The following is a 22165-nucleotide window of genomic DNA, read 5'->3' on the forward strand; positions in this document are numbered from 1 at the left end:
GCTTCTGTGTCTCATAGGAAGGGGAAACAAACCCTGCTGTTCCAGAGCAGGCTTCGGTTAGAGGGGCAGCAGCCGGTACCAGGACAAAGGCCCTTTTGGAGGAGGTGTCAGTGTTCACACCCCACACCCCAGAAATGGGGCCTGGGCTGGTGTTTTCGCCAGCTAAGGCAGCTATAACAAAATGCCACAGACTGGGCGGCTTAAGCAACAGACATGTATCTCAGTTCTGGAGGCTGGGAAGAGGCTGGCCCAGTGCAACAGGGCGATTACTCAGCTCTGTCTTCTCCAGTCCCAATTCTGGACCTCCTCCATGCATTCTGATCAAAAAGAAGGACTAATCTGCTCTAAAGTGGGAGTCACCAGGAATAACCCAGCCCTGTTGTCAGGATTCATTGTAGAGCTTTAAATGTGTTATAAGACAGTTTACAACGTTGAAGCAAAATCCAGGGATGTACATGGGTTAAGTTAAAAGCACAATTTTATATTTTCTCGTCAAACAAGTTGACTTGAGGCAACAACTGAAGTATAATTTAATTCAACAGGAAACATCCCACTTGGAGGGAAAACAGAAAACCAAAAAAAAAAAAAAAAAAAAAAACACCTTAAATTAAAGCCAAACATTCTTTCCAAGGCACAGCACTGACATTTCCAGATTGACAAGCACAATGAGTTTGTTTCCATGAAACAAAATCATGAGTCCAGAGTTTGCCTTTGAAACAGCTTTCCACATCATCTCCGTTTCTCAAGGCTCAGGGAACGATGCTCGTGGCTTTCCTCAGGGCCAGGTAGCCAGTGACGACATCAGATGGCAGCCTCCGGATATAGGAAAACTCTTCAATGGTGCTGAACCGCAGCTTGCTCTGGGGGTCAGTGTAGTTGGCCTGGGTGGGAAACAGGCACAGGGAAAGGCGGAAAATTGTTGTTAGTGCTGAACATTTTAAGTTCAAGCTTAAAGTTTTTTTCTATTGTACTTAAAGTAAAATATCTTCATTTTGCCTTCCTCTGTCACCATGAACGCTAAACTGCTCACTTTGGCAAAGACTGGTTAATCTTCCCAGACTTGAGAAATACTTCAGGGTATGGACGAAGGGAAGAGGAGTGACCACATCAGACACTACGACTCTTCTGGTTGGTGTCACAAAGGCTAGAAGAAACAGGTCCAAAGTGGAATTCATGAGGATTATCCCTCCCTGGTCCCTGCCTTCAAACCCCCCCTGCTTTGGGGCTCCTGGGTAGGTCAGTAGGTTAAGTGTCTGACTCTTGATTTTGGCTCATGTCATGATCTCACAGTTCGTGAGACTGAGTCCTGCATCAGCCTCTGTACTGATGGTGTGGAGTCTGCTTGGGATTCTCTTTCTCTCTTTCTCTCTCTCTCTCTCTCTCCCCCCCGCCCCCTGCTTCAAACAGATATTCTAGCTCCATCCCCCAAGGCAGGGAACAGGGGCTTGCCGTGCACACTCGCCCCTCCCTGTCACACCACGCCTGCCCCAAGTGCACTCCACTCCTGCTCCTCCACACCATCCCCGTGCCACTCCTGTGGCTCCCTGGGCTACACCGCAGAGCTGGAGGGGCCGCCCACACCCACCCTCCCACTGGAAGGGACCACCGCCCTACAACTGCAACCAGGGCCATCTTCACAACTTGCGCTTCTGATCACGTCATTCATTCCTCAGCAGATCTCTCAGTAGCTGCTCTCTTTCCTCAGGACAAAGGGCCACATCCTCAAGCACTGCTCCTCAGAACCAGCAAGCCCTCCTGGGCCCTCCTCCTTCCCAAGCCTCTTCCACAGCCACACGTCCCCACTCTGGTTCCAACTGCTCTGGCTCTCAGGCCCTCCCTGCATTCATGCCCCATTCGCCCTTTCCTGAGGAGGGGCCCCCAACTGGGCCACTTTACTCCCTAATTGCCTGCTTGTCCTTCAGGACTCGGCCCCCAGTCATCTCATCAGGGAAGCTTTATCTGCTCCCCCACTCTCCCCACATCTGTCTCTCACTCTTACACTTACTATCTGCATAACTCTTTGACTAAGGTCTAGGCTGAGAGGCTCCATGAGGCAGGAACCCTGTGCTTTGCTTATCACCGCATCTCTGCCCCTAGTGCAATACGGAGTGCACGGTGGGCCTTCAGGTGGTGTTTGCACAGCGAGTGATGACTGAATGAATGAACGAACAAATGGACTATCAGGATGATCACAGAAAACAGAACTCACTTCCCACGGACATATCAAAATTATCTTTTAGTGTGTTTTCCCCACATGCAAAGTGGAGAAAATAAATTCACTCACTGTATTACCTCAAGTCATGTGGCTTCTACAGATTTTGAAACAAAACATGAGGATGAGTCATTTGGAACTCCTTGAAAAAATTATAAAAGATGCCATTAAAGTCTAGACAGATAACGTCCAGTTACTCGAGTGTGGACTGTCTGCTCAGCGCAGATCAGCTGTGTGGCCCCCAGACATGCAGCAGTGCTGTTATTTCAGGGGAGAAGGAAGGCTGAAGAAGCAGGAAGCTGAAGGGAGTCAGTCGTAGGTTTCTCACACTCTATAAAAAGTCCTCAATTCAGCCACAGGGGATCTCCAGCAGCTATTTAACATCCAATGTGTCAGGAAAATGAGATTATTCCTAAAGATTCATTAAAGCTCTCCATAAAATAAAACTTCAATCCTTTGGCTTAATCTAGATCTTGCTTTCTGTACCACATTTCCTGTAATGACAGTAATATCAAGGAAGGCTTAAGTAGAGAGAGAGCAACAAGTCCCCTTTGAGGGCTCCTGGCCACGCAGCGGCCGGACGAACTGGCTGGCAGGGGAGGCTCTACCGCAGTTCCAAGCAGGGGTGCAGGCCTGTGCGTCTGGCTTTGATCATCTGGCCTCTGTATATGAACCAGCTCTGGCCTGGCTCCACTTCTGTGGCTGCCTCACTCCTACCCACCACACTGTGCTGAGCCGGCCCGCCCAAGTTCAGACCTCGGTGCCAAGAAGGCTGAGGAATAAATAACGCAGAATACAGAGATACTCTGGCACCGACAGAAAGGTTACCAACAAAAGCTCGCACAGACCGGACCTGACCTAGTATTCTGAGCAGAAGGGAGGAGGCCAAGTGACACCCCAGAGGCGAACAAGGGAAAAGCTGCACTCCTCCAGTCTGCCCTCCTCGGATTCCACGCCTTGAGCCTGAATACAACAATGACCGCCTTCCCGTGGGGCGCCAGTAAAGACCTGTAAGGCTCCCCTGGCTGCAAGGTGACCGGCAGTGTTCACTGCTCACCCAGAACCACTGTACTTCCCATCGCTTTGTAACGAGGGCTAAACACAGGTGTGACCCTGCACACCTCCCTGCCTGCCCACGCCCAGCGGACAGGTGTGGCAGTGTTAACATGAGCTGGGCTTCATTTTTAATTATGTAACTTTAATTTTTAAAAAAAAATTTTTTTTCAATGTTTATTTATTTTTGAGAGACAGAGAGAGGCAGAGTGTGAGTAGGGAAGGGGCAGAGAGAGACAGAGAAAGAGAGAGAGACAGAGTTCAAAGCAGGCTCCAGGCTTTGAGCTGTCAGCACAGAGCCCGACGTGGGGCTTGAACCCATGAACCGTGAGATCATGACCTGGGCCGAAGTCGGACGCCCAACCGACTGAGCCACCCAGGCGCCCCTATGTAACTTTAATTTACACAAGCAACAAATGGACATATTCAGAGGAAAGGGAAGAGAAGGGAAAAGGAAAAGAAAGGGAAGGAAGAAAACATTATGAATAAAACTAAAGTCCTCTTTTCCAACCTTCTACCATCCAAAAACCCTTGCCTTTCCCCAAGGAAACCACTGTAAGTGGGCACGCTTCCAGACCTTGTTTGTATATACCCTTACACACATATACAAACACACCAGAGAAATTACCCAGTATATTTTTGTGAGTGGGTGTTAGTTTCTGCATAAGTGGTACAGTGCTGCTTCTACTACTTTGCACCCTCAGTAAACGATACAACTTGGAAGTTTATCCATGTTATTGCATACACATCGGCCTCACAGGACAGTATGAAAACATCCCCAACCCCACACCCCAGGTGACTGACCTTGATTTCGTTTCCAATATTTTGCTCACCATCACATTTTCTCATAATCACTTCTGCATGAAGCTCCTTGTGCACACTGCTTCCCTAGAAGGCAGACTGCTGGGTCCCAGGCTTTAGCTTTTCTGCCTCAATAGGTATTGCCAAATGTCTTCCAAATAACCCAGACCAAAGTATTCCCACCTCAAAAGGGCCATGTGTGAGGATATCCACTTCTCTATGTTGACATTTATAAGCAAACGTTTTCATTTCTTTTTTTTCTTTTTTTAATTTACATCCAAGTTATTTAGCATATAGTGCAACAATGATTTCAGGAGTAGATTCCTCAATGCCCCTCACCCATTTAGCCCACCCCCCCCCCCCACACACACAACCCCTTCAGTAACCCTGTTTGTTCTCCATATTTAAGAGTCTCTTATGTCTTGTCCCTCTCCCTGTTTTTATTTTTGCTTCCCTTCCCTTATGTTCATCTGTTTTGTCTCTCAAAGTCCTCATGAGTGAAGTCATATGATTTTTGTCTTTCTCTGACTAATTTCGCTTAGCATAATACCCTATAGTTCCATCCACGTAGTTGCAAATGTCAAGATTTCATTCTTTTTGATTGCTGGGTAATACTCCATTGTAGATATATATACCACATCTTCTTTATCCATTCATCCATCGATGGATATTTGGGCTCTTTCCATACTTTGGCTATTGTTGATAGCACTGCTATAAACATTGGGGTGCATATGTCCCTTCGAAACAGCACACCTGTATCCCTTGGATAAATACCTAGTAGTGCAATTGCTGGGTTGTAGGGTAGTTCTATTTTTAATTTTTTGAGGAACCTCCATACTGTTTTCCAGAGTGGCTGCACCAGTTTGCATTCCCACCAGCAGGGCAAAGGAGATCCCCTTCCTCCGCATCCTCGCCAACATCTGTTGTTGCCTGAGTCGTTAATGTTAGCCATTCTGACAGGTGTGAGGTGGTATCTCATTGTGGTTTTGATTTGTATTTCCCTGATGATGAGCATTTTTTCATGTGTCGGTTGGCCATCTGGATGTCTTCTTTGGAGAAGTGTCTATTCATGTCTTTTGCCCATTTCTTCAAAGGATTATTTGCTTTTTGGGTGTTGAGTTTGATAAGTTCTTTATAGATTTTGGATACTAACCCTTCACCTGATATGTTGTTTGCAAATATCTTCTCCCACTCCATCAGCTGCCTTTTAGTTTTGCTGATTGTTTCCTTCGCTGTGCAGAAGCTTTTTATTTTGATGAGGTCCCAATAGTTCATTTTTGCTTTTGTTTCCCTTGCCTCTGGAGAAAACATTTTCATTTCTTCCCTACTGATGATTTTTTTTTTAAGTTTATTTATTTTGAGAGAGACAGAGACAGTGCGAGTAGGGAGGAGCAGAGAGACAGAGGGGGAGAGAGAGAATCCCAAGTAGACCCTTGCTGTCAGCACAGAGCCCAATGTGGGGCTTGAACTCACAAAACCATGAGATCATGACCTCAGCTGAAACTAAGAGTAGGACACTTACCTGTCTGAGCTACCCAAGCACCCCTCTTTTCTACTGAGGAGGCTTTTCCCTTATTATCAGTGAGACTGAATATCTACTTACTGGTCATCTGCATGTCTTCCTTGTAACTGTACTCATATCCTTTTAGCCAGCCCTTCTATGGGATTGTCTTTGAATGATTTGGTAGAGTTCTTTGTATATTCAAATTTTCTTAATTCTTACATACAGTGCGGCAAGAAGTTTTAGGTTAGGTATGACATGACAAGTCCTTGTCCATTACACAAAGGGACCTGGAACAGCGCTTCTCAAAACGATTCTCATGCCTCCTGATGTGTGCAAACCAGTGCAGGAGCCCATGAGCTGCCTAGTGGTGAGGATAAAGCTACCTGCCCATAAACCCTAGCTTCTCCAAGGAGAAATGTCCATTTGGAACCGTAAGAGAATAACTGCTGCCAGACTAGCTCTGAACAACTATTAAAAAAAAGGGTCAAATACATAAGGTGACTATTCTCAGGCAGGAGACAAATCAGCGTAGGACTACAACATTGCTCACAAGTTGAACTCCCCTCCAAGGTTAGAAGGGGATATGTACTCTGAATGGAGGGCAAAAGAATCCACCACACACACACACACACACACACACACGCATGTGCACGCACACGTGCACGCACGCTGTGTTACAGCACTTCTACTCTCCCTGTTGTTTTTTTGTGATCACTGTTTAAGGGTCTATGTTAGAAAGTTTGTAGTGCACCAAGGAGTGTGTGCTTTCCGGAGGAAAAGCTATAATACACAACTGATTCAGAAAGTATAACTAATATTATTTTCAAAAATATAAAAAAACCTCAAATCTTCCCCAGTGTAAAATGTAGCCCATTAGTTCAGTCAGTTTGTTACAGATGTTTGGAGTCCTACATTTTTATAAAAATGTAAGGCATTTAAATGATGTGTATGAGTTTTGAAAAGTGAAGTGTGCCTCATTATTTCTACAGTTATGAGAAAAGGCCCATCTTCCAAACATAAGAGTGGTGAAAAGGACGGGGAAGCGGGGCTGAAGGAGATGAGGTTCTCTGAGGTTCCCAAGTTCAGCAAGTTGCCCAAGTCTTACTTATCCAACAACATTGCTGGTGTTGGAACTGTGTTCCCCAGAAGCACTTTAGGGGTCACAGAAGTGGGGAGGACAGAGGACCAGATCCACAAGGGACCACACTGGGTCAGTGGGCTCCCAGGGATTCTGTCAGAGATTTCACTTGGAAAAGCGATGCATAAAATGTTTCCAATGCTTACAAATAAGTTTGAAAATCACTGCCTTTACCATAATGTGTCTTTAGTCTTTGGAGAAGTTTAAATTTGTTTTTTAGAGTACGATCATTTCTAAGATGCGAGAAATTTTTTAAACCTCAGCAGTTAAAAAAGAAATTATTGTTTCGTTCATGTTATCTCATATATTAATGAGAAAAGGAAGGGGAAGTGAAACTCGTGTCTCCCACCTTCTAGAGCAATCTTCCCTCCAGCCTGCCCACACGGATGCCCCAGGCTGTAGCCACTCTAAGACAAGCCTGTGAGTGCTTCAGCACAAACCCATTACCTATTCAAAGTATGCAGGCTCCAGGCAGGGTCAGGGCTGGTCGGTATCAACACTGTCTAAATAGTATTGTGAAATCTCCTCTTCAACTCAGTGCTAGGAGACAGAGATGTAATTATACTCACAAGAAGACCTGAAACATCAGAATACTTCTTAGCTGGTTTGAAGGATGGAGGAGCATCAATACTGAAGTCTATCGGAGGAAAAAAAGAAAAAAGAAAAGGAAAGAAGATAACTAGACTGGCTTTAAAATATACAGATCCCTTTCCTTTTCTCTCCTAAAATGCTGTTGGATAATATTTCTGAAATTAATATTCTGAGATCAAGTGCTCCCAAAACTCTCCAGGGGGATAATGCATTACGTCACAGGCCAAGTGCAGGCTCTGGATGCAGCCCTGCCCTGTCCCCAGGGAGCCTGTGCTCCAGCAGAACCACCGGAAAGGCTCATCTGCCCACAAGCCACTCTCACTGTCAGAGGCTACATGGGCTGAGGGCGATGCCAAACAACCCCCTAATTGGGTCTGTGCACCCGGACACCGGAATGTCCACACCCGGACTGCTGACTAATTCACTTGTCACCCATCTGAGTCACCCCCGTGAAAGATGTGCCATGGGACAGGACGCAGACAGAGATTTGACCTCTACTTTCCGATGAAGTTGAACAGAACTTACAACAGTGCTTTACACAGATTGGAAAATACTGCAGCATAAAGCATTTACTCTGAAAAACAACAGCCCAGAAAGCAAAACAGAGTTAGCCTCTAAGCTAGTTGTTAGAAACCCTCCTAAATCTTGGGCAGCCTTGGAAAATACATTTTAAGGGGAGACTCTTGAGTAAGAAGTTTGCCTGACAGAAACGCCAGTACGACCATATCAGGACCTATTCCTCCAGACGGAAATGTTAACGGTGACACCAAAAACCACACACGCGTGACGACACAAACAGGTTCAACACAGATACAGTTATGAGGAAATACGTACAGTATCTCCCTATAGTGAGGCAGCTATAGAATTCTTAGGCTATAAGTCGTTTCCTACATTAATGAGGACACAGCCAAATCATGTAGGTTTGTTAGAAGTTGCTAGTCTGAACATTATAAACACATGAAAGGCTCCAGACAGCTCACAGTTAGGGTCGTTCAGTTGCCACGGCAATGCCCTTTCCGAAGCGAGGATCTGTTTCAGGTTCTTCCAGGTTCTGTTCTTCTTGCCAGCTACCGCGCCACCGTGGCCAGAGTGCTTGAGTTAAAGACGTGGATCAGAAGAAACAAAACTCAGTGGAGGCTACCATTTCAGAATCTGAATCATGCTCATTCATAACTGTAACACAGCCCTCATTCTGTCAGCTCTCTTGTGCCCCAAGGGCTGTTTTTTTAATTTTTAAGTATGACACTGTACACTTTAATCTTACTTATAAAAACACAACTTTTGGATTATCAAAACCCATGAGTTAGTTGGTGATAGAACAGAAATAAAAGGTGGTTTGTTTGTTTTAACATGCTTATAGAAAATCACATCCTTTGTTAGGACTAACTTTATAGAATTCACTCATGAATTTCCCATTACTTTAAAAGAAATGCATTACAAAATTAGATTTAAACTCATGACTACATCTCTAAACTCCCTTCTGAGGGCAGGTCACTGCCTCATAAATTACTGGAGATCCTGGAAAACCCAAGTAAGCCTCCCATCATGGCATGGCAAACCTTCTGGAAATTTCTTTTTTGTTGTCATTCTATAAAAATGACAAAGTAAAATGGAAAAGAATAACAAAGTCTGTTGCCGGCACTGGTAATATTGTATTTTCAAAACTAATTAACGAAAAACTTCTAATGATGTAATATGAGTCTCTATAATAATATAATTATTATATCCTTTAAGAATGAAAAGAAGAGTAGCCTATATCTACTTTAGAGCAACATTAAGTTAGATTTACTTATGCTAAGGAGGAGCACTCCTCCTTCAGTTAATTATTTTAGGCCTCACCTAAAACTTCTGTAAAACCAATGAAAAGCGATGGTGAAGAATCATGGAAATGACCCACCCTCAAAATAGTATCTTTAACCAGTTCCACAAAAGACACCCAAATCCTTGGGAACCAGCACACTGGGAGATCAGTGGGAAGGGCCCTCCTTCTGCCCCCACCCATCTTCTAGCAGCCTCCTTACCACAAAGTTTGGATCCTTAAATGGCAATGGCTTGGCAGCTTTTTCCATAGGTCCTGTACTATAATCAGAGGGCACCATTTTATTCTCACTCATGGCTTCCATGCTGATACCCTTAAAATATAATAAGGATAGTCTGAGGTCAGGTTCTTCTAGGTGAGTTCCCTAACTCGGCTCCCAGCAAGACACAAGATGATACCACAGGACATGTGAAGAAAGACAGTGTCCCAGAGCCCTAGCAGGTGGCCTGCACCAGAGAAGGCCATTCCAGACTGGGAGCAGCCCCTGTTGTGCAGAAGCCACAGCAGAGACAGCCAGGACCCCAGTTCCTGGTTCCCTCAATGTGCCAAGCATTAGAGATGGGTGTCCTACCTGAGCCAGCTCATTTAACTCGGACAACTGCTCTTATCCCGTTTCCGGAAGAGAAAATAGAGGCTCAGGGGTATGGCTTCAAGGCCACACAGTGATTGCCTCTGGATTCAAACCTGCTGATCTTTCTTGTCAAACTGTGTCTCAAAACATTAAGACAAAAAACGCTCCAGCCCTTGTAAGGGTGTCGTCAGCCAGAAAACCCAGGCTACAGCTCTTATGCTTAAGGGGAGCAGCAGGATAGAAGCATTCGGAGGAAGGAACAGAGAGAGGGAGAGGAGGCTGAATGTCCACAGGTCAGCTGGCTAGAGCCAGAGCATCCTGACAAACAGGCTAAATACTTTAAAACAAAAAACATTTTATTTTTATTTTTTAATGTTTATTTATTTTTGAGAGGGAGAAAGAGAGCTGTCAGCTATGTGCTGACAGCAGACAGCAGCGATGCAGTACTCGAACCCACAAACTGTGAGATCATGACCTGAGCCGAAACCCAGAGTCTGACGCCTAACCAACTGGGTTACCCAGGCATCCCAAACAAAAAACCTTTTAAGTCAACCATCACCTAGAAAAAAAACAAGGCAAACTAAGAACCACTTCTGATTTTTCATGTGATTTCCAGACTACCATATTGGTTTTTTTTTTTTTTTAATGATACATAATTTACATACAATGAAATGCACAGATCTTAAGTGTAGGTTTCAGGAGTTTTGCCAAATATTTACACTTGTTTCATCTATGTCCCTATCAAGATATAGAACATTTGTATCATCCCAGAAAGTTCCCTCAGGCCTCTTCCTAGTCAATACCTTCCACCCTCAGGTGGTATCTCCCAGAGATGGGATCTGACAGCAGGTACTCTTGTGTTGGCTTCCTTAGTTCAGCACAGAGCATTTGAGACCTGCAGTGTTGCTGCAGAGCTCAGTAATCTGTTTCCCTGTATTTGTGCCACTCAGCAGAGGAACGCCACCACAATTTGTTTGTCTACTCTCTGCTGATGAACATTTGGGGCAGTTTTAGTCTTTGGCTATTATAAATAACGCTGCTGTGAACATTCTGTACCAACCTTTGTGCGGACCTGTGTTTTCACTTCTCTTGGGTAAATACCTAGGAGCAGAATGGTTGGGTAATAGGGAAACTGCCAACTCATTTTCCTAAATGGCTGCCCTCTTTTACACTCCCAGCAGCAGTGTAGGAGAGTGCTGGTTGTGTGTGTGTGTAAATTCCATCACCACTGCCCCCACCCCCGCAGGGACATCTATGTGGGGGCCACGGGGCCACTCGCTCTGCTGCAGTGGTTCTCCGAACAGTCTCCTCTCAAAGACCATCCCAGACTCTCTGCCAAGGTCTCTGCATGTGGGCCTGTGCTCCTCCTCTGTCCATACCACCTCTTTTGTCAGGCATGCCCCTCAACTCATTCCCCCTTCACGATCTTTCCTAACTCTTCTCTATTCCAAAGCCCAGCTCGGTGTCAACTCTGTAGGAGCTAAGAGGCCTCCAACTTCTCAACCTTTTCCCACCATCCATAGCCACGAATGTTCTATCTCTTCTCTCTCCCTCCCTGTCCCATGAGTCCTTCCCCCGGCCCTCAGCCTGTATCTGCACCGTCCTCAGCTCTCGGCCTGAGGACGGCCCCTGTGGTGCACACCTTGCCCACTCCCTTCTCTCCAGCACAGTCAGTGACACACTCTTAAATGCAAGCCCGATGTGACTCCGCAATTTACAGCAGGCCAGTGGGCCCCACTGACCTTCAGATTAGAAACACACCCTGGCCTCCTCTCCTGCCTCAGCGTTCACTCCCCCATCTTCCTGTATAATTTTGTATTTTCTGGTACAAAATCCATTGAGTCATTTTCTATATGGCACAAACAGTTTCCAATTTTCCCGTGCTCATTTGTGCTTTACTAAGATTATTTTCATTGGGATTACTCCATGTCAGTTTTAATTTTGTAACAAAGATTAGATTTAGCATTTTGTACATAACTTTTATTGCCCTTCTACTTTTTCCTTCATGGTCATGACATTTCTGCCAGGTACGTGTATCCTAGGAGACCCAAAGTGATGAGGAAAATTTGATTTTCCCATCACATTTAATCAATAATCAATGTTACCTTGTATAGGTTTAGCCAGTTGTCAATGTTATTTTGTGTTGACTATTTGTAAGACGAATATCTATTATAAATTAGATAAATGATGGATAGTTCGTGTTTATGTCTTAGTCGATGAAAAAACAGCAGTTTTATGAAACAGGGAACAACAGACCAGAAGAAGGAGAGACCAAGAGACAGGTGAGCAGACGAGAGACAAGACTCAGAGAGTGAGAAGGCAGAGCAGGGACACACCCTGCCTGCTTCACTGTATGGCTTAGTCTTCCATCCCCTGCATCTAACCCAGTGCCTGGCACAGAGTAGGTTCCAAATAACAGCTAACTGATTACCCAGTTGGCTAGAGTTAAGGAACAAGACAGCACAGAGTAACTCAGTGCCAGCATCTGTATCTTAAGATGCACATGCTCAGGAGTTTATTGTAAGGAATCCTCTCTGGGGGGAATGCAGTGGCTGAACACAAGGAAACACAGGAAGGATGACTCAGAAATGACAGGGCCAGGTTACCTATGGGGCGTGGGGAACCAGGTGGAAAGGACAAGGAGATGGGAAGGGCAGACAGGAGTAAAACTTCTCTGAGTACAGCTTTGTGTAGAGTTTTGACCTTCTGAATCATGTTAAAGTTTCACATACTAAAAACAAAAAACAAAAAAATAATAATAATAATAATAAAACCAACAAGGATGGGCAGCAGGTAGGGAAAATGGACTACAAACGAAAACAAATCAACCTAACTGTATTTTGAATGACAAACATAACCACACTGAAGGGGAGGAAGGGAGAGAGAATTCCAGTGACCTCTGAACACAGTATTTTAGCAATATAACCTAAGGCTAAAGGCAAAAATGACCATAAACAATTGGTAGGGTTTTTTTCTCACAAGGGTACAGGTTAAGAATTCTGAAACTACTATATACGTATTCTAAGAAGGAGGAAATGAGGAATGACGGAAAGCTAGAATGAAGCCTGTGCTACGGGGCTGAAATCAGAGGTTAGCAATGTGGACTCATGGTTTTAACACAGCATAGATCGAGAAAGAGATACAGAGAGTAAGGGGAGGAACACACACATACACAAACACACCAATAGTTGCTAACTCTCTCCACTGAGAGGGCTGGAAAACAACAGGCACACCTGTGTTCAGATCCTGGTTTCTGAAAGTTATTCTCCAAGAACTACTGATCCTTAAAAAAATAGCTGGTTCTAGGGCTGGGGCAGAAAAGTACAAGATGAGCCTGTGGTTCGAGAAAGTAAGAAAAGAGCTGTATCAGTTTGCTAGGGCTGCCATAACAAAATGCCACAGATTGGGTAGGTTAAACAACAGAAATTTATTTCCTCACAGTCTGGAAACTACAAGTCCAGGGCAAGATGTCTGCAGGGTTCTCCTGAGGCTGCGCTCCTTGGCTTGTAGATGGCTGTCTTCTTGCTGTGTCCTCACATGGCCTTTCCTCTGTACACTCCCCTCCTTGGTGTCTCTTCCTCCCATAGGGACAATGGTCATAAGGGATTAGGGCTCCACCTTTGTGACTTCATTTAACCTTAGTTACCTCTGCGATGTCCCTATCTCCAAATACAGTTACATTCTGAGGTGTGCTAGGGTTAGGACTCCCTATAAATCTTGAAGGGAGGGGCACCTGAGTGGCTCAGTCAGTTAAGCATCTGACTTTTGATTTCAAAGAAGGTCATGATCTCACAGTTTTGTGAGTTCAAACCCCACATCGGGCTCTGCACTGACAGTACAGAGCCTACTTGAGACTATCCTCCTCTCTCTACCCCTCTCCTGCTTGTGCTGTCTCTGTCGCTCTCTCTTGCAAAAAAAAAAAAAAAAATCTTAAAGGGACATAAATTCAGTCCATAACAGCACTCAAAAACTGATGGGGGTCTATTAAAGGACACAGAAGCCAATTTGAAGAGGTCCCCACTAGCTAAGGACACTTTGAGCAAAAAAACAAATAACACTGATCTAGAATATATAAAGAATTGTTATCACTCAACAACAAAAAGACAATTCCATCTTAAAATGGGTCAAGGATTTCAATAAACATTTCTTTGAAGAAGATCTACAAATGGTCAACATCATTGGTGATTAGGGAAATGTAAATCAAAACCACAATGAGATACCGCTTCACACTCACATGGCAACATACAGGATGGCCACAATCAAAGACATAACGTGCTGGCGAGGATGTGGAGACACTGTAACCCTCATATGCTGCTTATGAGAATGTAAACGGGTATGGCCACTTCGAAACATAGTTTGGTATTTCCTCAAAATGTTGAAGAGGATTATCCTATGACCCAGTAATTCAACTACTAAGTGTATACCCAAGAGAATTAAAAAAAAAAAAAATGTCTGTGCAAAAACGTGCATGTTCATAGAAGCATTTTTCATAATAGCCAAGAAGTGCAAACAACCTACCTGTCCATCAATGGAGTGTTATTCAACCATAGAAGGGAATGAAGTACTGATATATCCTACACCACGGATAAGCCTTGAAAATATTATGGTAACTGAAAGAAACACACACAAAAGGCTGCATATCGTATGATTCCATTTATGTGAAGGGACTAAGATCAGAGATGGTCAGGGGCTGGGAGGATGGGGGAATGGGGAGAGACAGCTAAGAGGAAGAGGGTTTCTTTTCAGGGTCATGGAAATATTCTAAAATTAGATGGTGGCACAACTCAGTGAATATCCTATAAACCACTGACGAGTACACTTAAGAGGGTGACTTTTATGGTATGTGGATTATAACTCAATAAAGCAGTTAACAAATAAACATGGATGAATGAGTAAAGCTAGTCTCAAAAAAAAAAAAAAAAAAAAAAAAAAAAGCTAGTCTCAAAGTATCTCCCCACAGGATACCTTAATACAAACAGTGGAGAAACCCCGCAGACACCATCTAAGTGCTCCAAGCTAACACTGTCAGTAACAGAACATGTGGCCATTGTGTGCCAGGATGTGATGCACTGAGAAGGGGACAGTGTCACTTCTGTACTGCTGCCAAAAATGTATTACGCATATCTAATCACGAGGAAATATCAGACAAGCCCAAACTGAGGAATACACTATAAAATAAGTGACCAGTACGCATCAACAGTGTCAGGTTGTGAAAGATAAAGACCGAAGAACTGCTCTACATAAAAGGAGACTAACAACATATGACAACTAAACACAATGTGTGATCCTAGACCGGACCCTGGACCAGATCAAAGACAAGCGTACGTTCTATGTATCGGTGTCAGTGTTGCTTCATTGTGAATGCCCTAAATTGCATGGCTGTACTATTGTTATGTGTCGGAGAATGCCTTTGGTTTCAGGACATCCACACTGAAATATTTAGAGCAGTAAAACAAAACAAAACAAAACAAAACAGGGGTACCTGGGTGGCTCAGTCGGTTACACATCCGACTCTTGATTTCAGCTCAGGTCATATCTCACAGCTCGTGAGTTCGAGCCCTGCATGGGGCTCTGCACTGACAGCTCAGAGTCTGCTTGGAATTTTCTCTTTCCCTCTCTCTCCGCACTTCCCCCACTTGCACTGCCCAAGCGCACACTCTCTCTGTCTCAAAATAAATGAATAAATATTAAAAATAATAATAATAAATAAAATTTTTAAAAAGTACAGTGGCCAAGAGAGATCTCTCCCCTGGGGTACAGCCAGCTGCTAACCTGACGGCGAATGAGCCAGAGGCTCCACGGACCTCGAGAGGAAGCTATAGCTGGCATGCAGGTCAGGAAGAGTGACAGTCACCTGCTCTTTCAAAAGGCAAAGGAGGAAGCCTAGCCCACTGGCTGGAAGACACATGAGATGAACAGGTCTAAGAAAACCCACTGCTGTCAGAAGAAGCAAAGGGGTCCTTTTCTCAAGAAGCTTAGAACCAGGGTGGCTACGGGACTACTCCATGAGGAGCAGGCTGATGGGGATGGACTTTCAGGAGGCTGGGCCTACAGGATGGCCTAAAGTACGTGAGAGACAGGAAAACAGCCCCAAGAACCATGCAGGGAGCATCACATCAAAACAGAAAAGCATACTGTTGGGGTTTTTCATTAAGAAAATGACTACTTATGTAATGTCTCCACCTGGGAGAGAATAAACAAACGGAGCTGCTAAAGCAGCAAGGAGAGATCCCAGAGGGACATGGAAAAGCAGGCCCCAAGCGCACCCAATGATTACAGAACCATCCACAGAACACGCTCAGCTGGCAGCCACCAGCCTCAAGCTATAGCCTTAAGGCTTTCCTCCCCTGCAGGAACTGCAGAAAGACGGCATCTCTCCCTTTCTCTGCCCTCTTTCCTGATTCCTAGTGGAATCAGGTGCTGTGTGCACAGAGAAATCCTGGGAATACGGGGCGCTCTTTGATGCAGGCTGTTCCCAGGCCCCAGGGAGAGACGGGAACGCTGGCGGGCAGAGAGGCCTCGCTGAGATTGGGGAGGCCACCGAGAAAAGCAGGTACCTCAGCAAGTGTGTGCGGGTGGGAAGGTCTGGGAGCTCTGCCAGGGGAGCGGAGGCACCGTCAGACAGGTGCATCTGCTTGGGGGGGGAAAGGTGGGCGAGACGCCAGAAGTCTGCATCGCTGCCGTTCCAGGCGGCACCACAGAGAAGGGGCAACAAGGGAACGGAGGTGCTGTGCTCAGGCCCTGATTTTCAAAGCGGACCCCACCCGCTCATTTGGTCCCTCCATCCTCTGTCTTTCCCTTGTCAGCAGGGCCAGTGAGGAGCCAGGCTGAGGAAGGCGCAGAGGAAGGAAGCCATCCCAGCGAGACCCGAGCCACATGGCTCCAGAGCTGCCTCCTGCCTGGCAAACTCATGGCTCTCCTCCCTCTCACACCAGGCTCCAAGAGAACACCCCCACTCCGGGCCCACAACTGGGTGTTCTGCCCTTCTCTCCTCCCTCACCCCAACCTCCCCGGGACTGTGCCCTCATTCTACCCTCCCCAGGGCTTCAGCCATGCCCAGAGCCTGGTGCCTATTAGTGACGCGATCAGAGGGAGCGGCCTGCAGTCAAAGGGAGGATCAAGTCTGTGAGGCTGGAACACAATCAAATAACATTTTGAGTGATGTGCAGTTTCCACATTACTGAACCATGTTAACACCAAGAGACTTCATGAGATGAACCGTCCCATCCCTGAGACATGAACACCCTACGAAGAAGAAAGAAGTAATGCTTAGCACTCAGGGCTGCCCCTCTGTGCAGCTCGAGAAGAGCTGACCTAAGGCCCAGGGAGGAGATACCTGGCCGTACCAAGGCAGCACAGGCCTGCAGTCCGTAAGGCCTCGGCTCGCCCAATAACAGCTACATCTCTCTGGAGGGCAGCCTGCATAACTGACCCAGACTTCAGGATAACGTGGTCACGAAGAAGAGAGACAAATGCCCTTTGTCTTATCACTGAACACCCAAATCCTCAGTTACATCCATCTAACAGTATTCTAGAATCAAATTGCTGAGCCTAAACCAAAACTATAGCGTTGTGGTAGGGTTACTGAAAATAGCTCAAGTGTGAGAAGGAAGCTAACTATTCAATCAAGTCGATTAAATAAGAGCACTCAATCCCTTGAGAAGTCTGTCAACACAGAGAGATTCATGAAATAACGCTAAGTGAAAGCAGGGTCCACAATGTCATACATCAAGGACAATGATGAAAAACTGTATCTCCACGTAGAAAACACAAGCTGTCGGGGAAGAAGTGGGTGACTTTTTATGTCCACTTTAAAAATAGAAAAAAGGAACTTCTAAATCTAACATTATCATGATTTTCTTTTAAAGTCGGGGCAGAATGATTACTTTTTGGACAAACAAATCAGTCTAGCATTCTCTGGTGCCTCCAATTACAGAAGAGTCTATGATCAACTGCACTCTGCATAATAATAACCTTCTCAAGGAGCAACTGCTGCTGCTTAACATATTTAGTTAGATGTTGTGTTCACTGCTTAACCATCACATATCAGTCTATTGTGTAACACTCAGGCGACAGGACAATTAGGTTTCTCTGTAGATTCTACCAACTTCAATATGCATCTGGAAAGTCTACAATGCCGTATACTGATCTAATCAACCCCCCCCCCCCCCCCCCCGCCAAAAGCATTTCTCTGTACCATGGATTTGGTTCTATCAAATATTTAATTCTATCTTCCAAGGTAGAAGAGTGATAAGAGTGATATCAAGAGAGGCAGTAAAGAAAAGAGAATGTGGACTCTGGACAATCCACCTGGGTTCCAATCCTGACTACTGTGTGTAGTTTGTGTGATCTCGGGAAAGTTACTCAATCTCTCTCTCTCTCTCTCTCTCTCTCTGATCCTGTCTTTTCATCTGGAGAATAACAATTCACAGAGGTTTATTTTAACAATTAAATGAGGTAGGGGACCTGGCTGGCTCAGGCAGTGGAGCATGCGACTCTTGACCTTGGGGTAGGAAGTTCAAGCCCCAAGTTAGGTGTAGAGATAATTTAAAAAATAAAATCTTAAAAATAATAATAATAATTAGGGGCGCTGGGTGGCTCAAGCGTCCGACTCCTGATTTCAGCTCAGGTCATGATCTCGAGGTTTGTGGGTTGGAGCACTGCATCGAGCTCTACACTAACAGTGTAGAGCCTGCTTGGAATTCTCTCTCCCTCTCTCTCCCTCTCTCCCTCCCTTCTCTCTCTCTCTCTCTCTCTCCCCCTCCCCAACTCGTGCTTGCTCTCTCTCAAAATAAATAAACTTAAATAATAATAATAATAATAATTAAATAAGATAGTACTTAGAAAGTGCTTAGCACACATTGCCTGGGATACAGTAAATCTCAATAGATACTAATTATTATTATTTATAATGATTTCTTTCACTTTAGCAAGTGTATCTGTTCGCCAACCTAAGTTAACACTAATCATTTTCAATGTATCATAACCAGAGTGAAAGGGAAATAGCACTTTCCAGATTATGTCATTATTCATCAACACCCGTATTTTACACGGAAAATACAAATCCAGTTGTACAATTTGTACAATTTAGCAAGCACAAACAGTAATTTCTGCTGAATTAAAAATTCACTTTGATGAAATAATGAAATTATTTTAGTACTATTAAACTATTTAATACTATTTCCTAGGACTGACATAAAGGAATTTCTATAAATGCTTTGCTCAGAATATCAAAAATATCCTTGGGACACTTGGGTAGGTTAAGTGTCCAACTTTGGCTCAGATCATGATCTCACAGTTCACAAGTTCAAGCCCTGCATGGGGCTCTGTGCTGACAGCTCAGAGCCTAGAGCCTGCTTTGGATTCTGTCTCCCTCTCTCTCTGCCCCCCCCCCCCCCCACTCTGTCTCTGTCTTTGTCTCTTTCAAAAAATAAAAATAAACAAAAACATTAAAACATATTCTGTTCAACTCCTGAAGACTTCCAAACATAAAGCCTTTTAAACTTCATCTATGTACACAATTTTACTTGAGAAACAGCATGCACATTCTAGAAAGTAAAACCCACCTTAAGAATCCACAATATCAAGTTATTTTAACCAATTTCAAAAAGCATTCTAATGTCATATATAAATGTCCCTTGTATGGGGGGGATTTTTATATCCCATGAAAGTTTTACAGACACTGCTTTTTTGTAAGAAACAAACTAGCTGAAACTATTGAATTTAGGAAATTTAGATACTGAAAGATCTGTAAAGTCCCTTTTAACTCAAGAAATACAATTGTTTATATAAAAAGCACTCATTTCCCACTGATAAAACCTTAAGCAATCTGATATGTGTGCACAGCTCCAGCCCTTGAAGGCCCTCCCCATTCAGACCCACCACCCCTCAGAATCCACCTCAAATCCCTCTGCCTCCCCACCTTTCCTTCTGTGACTACTGTCCCTGCATGAGTCCTCATCTTCCTGTCTCTCACCACCTTAGGGCACCAATACCATAGAATACCTATAACCAACTTTGGTACATGGTTAGAAATTACTATATTTTCCTAATTGTTTCATAAATGTGACAGGTAGAATTGTTAAGAAGGCCCTTCAGATTCCTGGCTTCTAGTGTTCATACCCCTTCTACCAGTTATTCAAGCAAACGCTAATATAGGTACCACTATGAAGGGGTTTTGCAGATATAATTTAGGTCTCAAGTCAGCCGACCTCACACAAAGGAGACTATCCAGGTGGGCCTGCCCTAATGACCTATATCCTTCAATCTGGGTTCAGAGCTCAGTGTCAAGAGAAGTCCGAAACATCTGTGTGTGACAGGGATTGGATGCAAGAGATTCTCCACAGCTGGCTTTGAAGATGGACAAGGCTGTGTGGCGAGGAATGAGACCAGCCCAGTCAACCCTTTGGTTTCAGCTTTGTGATACCCTGAGCAGAAAACCAAACGTCAGTCACATCGTACCAGGACTTCTGACCTACAATGAGATACCTGTACACAGCCACCAGAATGGCTAAAATTAAAGATGGATGATGCCAAGTATTGTTGAGAGCACAGAACAACTGGAACTCTTATTCTTTACTGGCAAGAATACACAATAGTGCAGCTACTTTGGGAAATGTCGTTTAACAGTTTCTGAGGTAAATGTGTGTCTAAATAGTGGATCCAGCAATTCCACTATTATCCATTTACCTAAGAGAAATGAAAACCTATATTTGCACAGACTTCTATAGGAATGTTCAGAGCAGCTTATCCATAAAAGCCAATCAAATGTAAACTCAAATGTCCATCAGTTGTGGTATGTTGACACAATGTACCAGATACCTTGATACAGATAATATGAATGAATGACTCTCGAAAACAGTTTCACAGAGAAACTTAAACAAAAAATAGTATGTTCTATATGATTCCATTTATATTCTGTTCAAAAAGCAAAGTCAATCTATGGTGAGAGATATCAGAACACTGGTTACCTGTGGCAGGGAGGGTATTGACTAGAAAGGGTCACTGGGGAATTTTCAGGGGCTCTTGGAAATTCCCTTGATCTGGCCACACAGATATATACATATATAAAAAGTCATTGATCTGTACTCTCAAGATTTGTGCATTTTACTGCATGTCAGTCCTATCTCAATAAAGTATTTAAAAAGGGCAGTGGGGAGGACTACCCATTACAGCTACAAAATGCAACAGGCACTTAACATCTCTAGAAAGTCGCTCTTGGTTCTTGGTGAATGATGCCACGCTATGTGCTGTAGAGGACAAAGGAACACACTCTATCTTTTCCCCCTTATTGCTCTAAATAAAAAAGCAGAAGCTAAGAAAAATACTAATCTAACCAAAATACTAATCTAACCAAAGCACTCCTCTGCAGAAAATCCTTTGCTGGAACTGTGGAACCTAGATTGCCCAGATACCGTGAAACCTGTGCCAGGCACTGTGCTCAGGGCTTTCCGACCATGACCTCATTGAATCCTTTGAACAACTCCATTGGGAAAGACCAAACCCACTTTGGGACGAAGAAACAGAGTCAACAAAGTACTTTTCTGAGGAGGAAGGAAGCCATTCTTGGTATTCCTACATGTAGGACATTCGGGCGTTCTGCACCTCACACACACTCGGTAAACGTCCAAAGAAAGGACGAAGGTGAGACACGTTGACTGAAAGAGCAAAGTCCTGAATCTCCATCTAAATGCGACCTCGACGAAGGGACGATCATGCTACTAAGTCGGTATTAACCCCACCTCCTGCTCTCAAGGACAACGCAATGCAGTTGGTGCTTGAACCAAATCCCACTTGTCCACACTAGGGAAAAAAATGTTTTATTTGCACCGCAAATGAGATCCGCATCCACCGCAGGCAAGACAGCAAGGTCCCGCACCTTCTCCGAGCCATCAGCGCCTGGCCGCCAGCGCCCTCGCTCGGCCCCGCCCTGCGCACGCGCCTTCGCTCCGCCCCGCACGGCCCCGCGCACGCGCAAACTAGGCGAGCCACAGCATACCTGCGTAAAGCCGGCGCCAGCCACTTTTTTCTTCTTACTGGCGCTGTAACCCCCAGCGCTGCTGCCGTTGTGGGAAGGACTAGCTGGCCTCTTCTTGCTGTTCCGGGCTATCCCCGGAGTGGAAGTGGTGGCCACAATTGGAATTTGAGCCGCCATCCCTACCGAGTCTTCCTCCACCCCCACCCCCCACCTTCTCTGTGTGGGCTTTGGAACTTCCGGCTCGCTGTTACTTCCGCCTTCATGTGTGAAAATCTGGCCTGGATTCCCAGCGCGTTCGCGGACTTCTTTCGGCCAAATCTAAAAGGCGGAGGTCGGAGCAGTCCCTTCCGTGGGGGCTGGATGGTGTCAGCCAGGCGGTGTGCTGCTACTCAGGCGCTCTGAACCTGGGCACGTGCTTGGAAATCCGCAGTGACTGAGGAACAGAAGATCTCCATCTTTTTTCAAACACTGGGTTGTTCTATTAATAACCGTGTTGCCT

The 22165-nt window shown here is 44.8% G+C and overlaps 1 protein-coding gene across 1 annotated transcript; it reads right to left on the reverse strand.

Moving 5' to 3' along the window:
• Positions 1 to 513: 513 nt before the first annotated feature.
• Positions 514 to 21907, reverse strand: INO80C (INO80 complex subunit C). The gene is made up of 5 exons (XM_060613621.3): positions 21688 to 21907; positions 9321 to 9431; positions 8280 to 8391; positions 7278 to 7345; positions 514 to 881 (listed from the first exon to the last, which is right to left on the reverse strand). The coding sequence occupies exons 1-5, from the start codon at positions 21841 to 21843 to the stop codon at positions 750 to 752; spliced, it is 579 nt and encodes a 192-aa protein (XP_060469604.1). The 5' UTR covers positions 21844 to 21907; the 3' UTR covers positions 514 to 749.
• Positions 21908 to 22165: the final 258 nt, after the last annotated feature.

Source organism: Panthera onca, chromosome D3 (genome assembly GCF_046562875.1).
Source record: "Panthera onca isolate mPanOnc1 chromosome D3, mPanOnc1 haplotype 2, whole genome shotgun sequence".
Classification (NCBI taxonomy): Eukaryota; Metazoa; Chordata; class Mammalia; order Carnivora; family Felidae; genus Panthera; species Panthera onca.